This window comes from Pinus tabuliformis, chromosome 4_1 (assembly GCF_031772625.1).
Source record: "Pinus tabuliformis cultivar Carrire ecotype Pingquan chromosome 4_1, CPIR1, whole genome shotgun sequence".
NCBI lineage: Eukaryota > Viridiplantae > Streptophyta > Pinopsida > Pinales > Pinaceae > Pinus > Pinus tabuliformis.
The window spans coordinates 455,583,590-455,590,064 of record NC_142303.1 but is presented as its reverse complement, the minus strand read 5'-3'; the positions used below and the strand labels follow the sequence as shown (position 1 = coordinate 455,590,064).

Here is a 6,475-nt window from a genome sequence, read left to right as displayed (position 1 = left end):
TTAAAAATCATACACACACCAAAGGAATCACCCCAATTTCCCACAGTATCATAAACCCAATAAGATGCCGTGCATGAGTAGTACCCAATTCCAAACTAGATATCCTCCATTACCTGAATTACAAGCCAGATCTTTGCCAAACAATGCACTTTACTCCACTCCTCACTCGGTAAAAGAGAACCATTAGAAATATAATAGCCAATTTTTCCCATGGAACTAACCAAGGTATAAAGGTATTCGCCAAAAGAACTAGAGAAAGAAAAAGTAGCAAGAAAACTAACCAAGAAGGTTCTAGATTTTCAAAAGGAAGTTACTCGGAATGATAGAGTGTTGCCTCAGTTTCTAGTGTCGCTCGAGCCTTTGCTCCTCATGTTCCTGTTCTTCCCGTTCCACCTAGTTCCTGCGATGGCTTGTCTCTTTCATATCGTCTCTATGAGAGTGAATTCTAAGAGTACCCTCTTCCCACTAGCGATTGACTCCCTTCATTCTTTGAATTGAGGTTGTATGTAAAGAGTGTCTTAGCGTTTCGTGTGCATTCTCAATTATTTATGTCCTCTTCTCCTTGGTTTCCTTGTGCCCTCTTCCATTGGGGATTCATTACTTATTAATTCCATTACGTGGTTAAATATGACCTCCACCACCTACAATAACTCAACCATGCTCAAATTTTGACTCAATGTCCTCACACACTCCCAGCCACACTCCATGACCAACCAACATCCCTTCATGATTTGTAAAATTAGGAAATTTCGAGGCTAAAACTACGTAATACCATTTGCACGGGGTGTATTACCACTTCCATGTACCTATTGGTTAGGTGGGGTGACCAACCAACATCCCTTCATCATTTGTAAAATTAGGAAATTTCAAGGCTAAATTTGCGTAATACCATTCGCATGGGGTGTATTGCCACTTCCACGTACCTATTGGTTAGGTGGGGCGATATCAACGATGATGCATGCTCCCCACTAATCACTTTATCACTTCATCGGGGAAAATTATTATATATATCATTAATTATAAGAAAATAATAATTTATAGAGATTGAGTTGTTCTCAAATATTAACATTAAATATAAAATGATTATACATCATCTACATAATTTGAGATGCTCATTTTTATTAGAGTTGTAATTGTTTTTGGTTGGTAGATTATTATGGGATAGTTTAGGAATTATAATTTGTAAAGATAACGCCGCTTAAGGTTTGAGAGGAGCTTAAGCCGAGTCAAAAGAGATGTACAGGTGCAATGTTATCTTGAGGAAGCAAGCAAGTGGCTAACTTTTAGTTTAAAAATTTAGACAATTATATTAATAAAGATTATTAAATTAAATATGTAGCTTTTCTTAAAATAATGAAAAGCCAAAGTTAAGTTAACTTTAACATGATTAAAGTTAGAGATGAAAAAAAATAAATAAAAAAGTTACATAATGCTTTATGAAGTGAATATTAAAATACTTTTTACACAATCATTGAAAGTGCACCTTTAATTTTAATTTTTTTTTTTTTTTTCCCTCGATAAATGCAACCTAACCTATTTGTTTTGGAAGGGAAAGCACAGGGATGAAAGAAAATAACCCAACGACTTGGTTGGAAAGGTTAGAAAAGAAATAAGCTAAAGGACTTAGCACAACCCTTATATTTCATTAGGAATTTTTGTATTTATTTTCATTAAAAATTAGTATTTATTTATTATTATTATTATGAAATGAAAAATTTGAAAAAAAAGTATTATTTATTTAATATTATGTAATAAGTTGTTTTTGTTTTGTTTTGTTTTTATTAATACTGAGTTTAAGATATTGTGAATGAAAATATATTTATTTATGTTAGGATTATAAGTAATGCTTCAACATTTTATAAAATAAACAAATTATTTTAGTTTCAATTATTTTTCGTAAAATTTGAACTAATAAATTAAATTTCACATTAACCAATTAATATGTATATATTATTCATATACATAATTTATTAGCAATTTATATACAAAATTGCTGTAGTGTAACTAGACTGTTTTTTTACTTTGCACATCATGGAAATTGTGGTAATATTTTGATAAAATCTAGCCAGAAGTTTTTGATGGTACTAAATCCATTTCCACCATCAAAAACATTATTCAAACACTGCTACTGCAATTTTTTTTTGAATATTTTACCCAAATTCCAACCACTTTTAATTGTCAAAACAAATCCTTGCCTACAAAATTTACCGTTGTGACTTTATGCGTCTCTCCATATGGAGTGTCTTATGTGACATGGTTGTACTATCATATGATTATTGCAATAACTTTAAAAGTGTCAGGATGGGAACTCAAAATGTGAATGTTTTCCATTTATTGGTTTAAATTTATGTACAAATAATAATGGTTTAAACTTCATTTTGTACAATAATGATGACTTGGACGGATATGTGGAAAAGGAACATTAATCCACCAAACCCGTAAATTTCTCAAATAGGATAGAGCCATAACTATAGGGTTCCATGCCAAATTCTCCCGCGGAGGAAAACAATTAAATTCTTGTCAAAATCTCCCGGTGTCGAAAAGAATTTAAAAAACTTACCTCGCCCAGGCCTTCCGCGAGCTATAAGTGAACCCCAAAGTACTCCATCGACACATCCAAAGGGGGAAATTCATTTAAATTTGGAGACTTGCCACTCTCCAGACATTCAAGCAGTACCCAATCCCAAAATGCGGGACCATTCTCCGCCCAAATCTCTTGGCCGTCATTTCTGCATGTTGCTTCCGAACCAGACGATGAAATCTCTGTGTCATCTTCAGAAGGCAGCTGGAATTCTTCTGTTGCGAACTTGAAGGCAGCGGCTTGAATTTGTGGCGGCGTTAGAGAAGAGGCGCAGGGGATTTCCGGGGGAAAAAGGGGAAAATTGAGCTTGGATTTCGATCCTCTTAGGTAATACGCGGCAAAATCGTAGGCGCGGGCAGCCTTTTTCGGGGTGTCGTAGGAGCCGAGCCAAATTCTCCCCGTCGAATTGGGCATTCGAATTTCCGACACCCATTTTCCCCATTTTCTCTGTCGGACTCCCCTGAACTGCCGCAAATTCAGTGAGAGGTTTTCAGATCTGCTGTGGCCGTTCTGATTTGTCGAGTCTTTGGCCATGTCGGGTTTGCAGGATTCGAACTCAGACGTGTCGGGAAATATGATCGTTAGAGGAAATTAAGTCAGGACAAACTGAAATGGATGAAATGACAAGGGTTTGGTATGAGGCAGTCAATATATCTTGACAGAAAGCGTTGTGTGTACGTTAGACACTTCGTGTATAATTGCAATTATAAAACATGATTTCCATGTGCATAAATCTGATTAGATGATGCCATTTCTTTTATTAGTTTCAGTAGTGGATTACTATTTTAGTTTATGACTATGGACTAAACTTTCGTTATCCAATCATAACCTAGTTGTCATCATTTTTTCCTTTTATAGATCTACTTTACGAATATAAGTTAATTAATAAACCTAAAAATTTAATTTATAAACAAGTAAATAATAATAATAGTTTAAAATTTATAAATAGTGAATAATAATTATTTAGATTTAAAATTGTGGTCAAGTGAGATGCTTAATTTTATAAATAATAGTAGTTTAAAATATGTATATAGTAAATAATAGTTATTTAATTTTAAAGTTATAGTTAAGTTAGATATGAAATTTTTATATGAGATTTCTTGGTTGGGAAGACAAGTTTTTCAGTTTTTTATATTTAAATTTGTGATATCTGAGGAAACATATATTTTTAATTATTTTAAAAAGTAATTTAAATTATATCTTGACTATAATGGGAATAAACAAAAATAGATTTTTATGCCACAAGTTTAATACAAATAATTTATATAAATCTAATGGAGAAGGAGAGTGTTGTTAATTTTGGATGGTCGTAACATATATTTTTTTAAATGGAAGGTGTAGATTTGAATTTTGAAGAGTAGAGTTTGTGTATGTCTTATTAAATCATGGAATAAAGTAAGACACTTATTTTATAAATAAGGGGTTTAATATATAGATTTGGTGTTTGAATAGATTACCCATTTAAATTATATTATTATTATAATCCAAAATTTATTTATGATGGAACAACATGTTGAAGGTTTTTATTCAATTTTGATTTTTGAATTAGTTATCAAAAGTTTGATTAGAAATTTGGATCGATGAAAACATTAATTTTACATAACTTTGAATTTTGATAATTGTAAGAAGTTTGTTATGAGATTAGATAGTTCCATTACAATGCTTACCTTTAATTGCAATTGAATACATTCATGTATTAAGTTAAAACAATAGCCTTTAATAATAAAAATTATGCACCTGTTATGAACCTTTTAGAATCTTTGTTATAAATATTGAAATAATATGTTTTCCATTTAAATTTTTATGCATTTCTAAAATTTTAAACAAAAACATTATTACTTTAATATTTTAAATAAAACTTCTAAAAAATAAATAGTTTTATCTTACTTAATATCTTATTAAAAAAATAATAAAAATAATAATAACAATTCATTATTTTAATTAATATATTAACCCACAAATTCCTCTAAAACTCCACACATATATAATGGATCAACTCACTAATGTCTTTACTCAAATTTCGCCCTACAAAAGCCAACATTCCCTTTAAGCATAACTTAAGTGTGTTGATTAATAAACCAATTGAATGTATGTAATGTTATATTTTTTAGGGCCAGCAAGTTTTCCTTTATGGTTGTTCACTCCTTGAGTGAATTGAACTTACAAAGGGACATATAATATTCACAAGTGACCTATCATGCATTGTGGATATTTTTAGGATTGTAAGATAGTAATTCCAGATATTTTAAATATTTAATTTTTTAAATACAATCACACATTAATAAATAACATTATTACAGAGTAACATTTAATATTAACTTTTATTACTATAAATATTAAAAAATATTAATTTTAAATATCATATATATATATATTAATTATCATTTATGTATATATTCAAAATTTCTAAACAAAATTAGTAATCAATAGATGCATTAATTTATATACTCAATTAATTTTAACTTTTAAATTTGAAACCCTTAATAATCACCATAATGAGAAAAGATGGCATCCATAAAAGATGTCGGGCTTATAAAAAAAAGTTCGTAATATAACTCACTTAAGTGTAAAATGAGAAAGATCGCTAAATCTCATGTAAAACTTGAGTGATCTCAAAGCTTAATTGTTTTTATTTTGTTTTAACGGTTTAGTTTTTAATATATAATTTGCTTTTTAATTTTTAAATTAATATATATATATATATTTTAATAAATATTAATCTATAATAAATATCAAAACACTTTATAATATAATTAATATTTTTAAAATTAAAAAAATTATAAAATTAATTAAAATATTATTTTAGATTATTACTATTATTATTAATTATAAAAAATTTATATATATATATATAAAGATTGTTATTGATGGAATTTTTACAAGATTGTTATTCATGGAATGAAGATTCTTAGTCTATAAATAGACTTTGTTATAATACCATGATTTTTCAATATGACATGCCCAAATACTATAACTCAATTCGTATGACACTTATTTATATCATATTTTTAAAATTAATCAATTTAATTAAAATAGAAAAAATGACATTAGTTTGGAGATAAATTTCAACCTTTCATTTGTGTATACTATTAAGAATATTCTAGAATATTCCATTGAGCTTCAATCATTACCATCCACCTAAGAATTAATGATAATTAAATTGAAATTTTGGAAATCCAATTCCAAAATATACATGTCCAAATAATTATTTTTTAAATTATTTTATTTTATTTTAGTTTTTAATATAAGTTTTGGATTTTTATTTTTATTTTTATTTTATTTTTCAACTCTTTAAGGGAGTTCATTTGGGAAACTCATGAAAATGTAAAATAAATGTGAGGACAAGGTTCCATGTTCAAATCCATAATTGTTTATCCAAGGCTGCATGCACAGGGGTGGCGCAGTTCACCTAAGTTATTGATCTAGGTGGATATTGGTGGCCATCTGCCTATTCTACTTGGACCCTAACATTGTTTCCTTTTAATTTTCTTAATTCTAGCACAAATTTCTATTTTTTTTGCAGTTTTTCAGGTCTCGAACTTCTGGAGCTGTGGGGGCTTGCTAAGAAAATTTGTTGTCCTCAAATAGATCCTTTTAATGAGGTAGCGTGCATACCAAAAAACGATCATGTGGCCGAATTACGACTCAGGGAAGTTAGCGTTCCAACTAATCCCAACGGTGCTCACAAGCTTTTGGCGCTTCATCTCCTAGGGTTAGGTTTTTGATGTTGAGGGATTTCCATTGTTTCTCAATAATAAAAAGGTTTTCGAGCTTCATTGTAACACAATTCAGAAGGTATGCAGTCGTTCGCATCTCTTCTCAGAGATAAGCTACCATCACCCGAGTTAGTTTATTTCCACTTTCCATGTAATCAATTTGAGTATTTGTTATTAG

At 29.5% G+C, this 6,475-nt stretch overlaps 1 protein-coding gene across 1 annotated transcript; it reads right to left on the bottom strand.

The window, feature by feature from the left end:
• Positions 1-2,342: 2,342 nt before the first annotated feature.
• Positions 2,343-3,258, bottom strand: LOC149176340 (ethylene-responsive transcription factor ERF016-like). Its single transcript, XM_089423095.1, has one exon. The coding sequence runs from the start codon at positions 3,113-3,115 to the stop codon at positions 2,582-2,584; it is 534 nt and encodes a 177-aa protein (XP_089279221.1). The 5' UTR covers positions 3,116-3,258; the 3' UTR covers positions 2,343-2,581.
• Between the last annotated feature and the right edge of the window lie 3,217 nt (positions 3,259-6,475).

Excerpts from the sequence above, each read along its gene's own strand:
- LOC149176340 (XM_089423095.1), bottom strand. The coding sequence starts at position 3,115 with ATGGCCAAAGACTCGACAAATCAGAACGGCCACAGCAGATCTGAAAAC.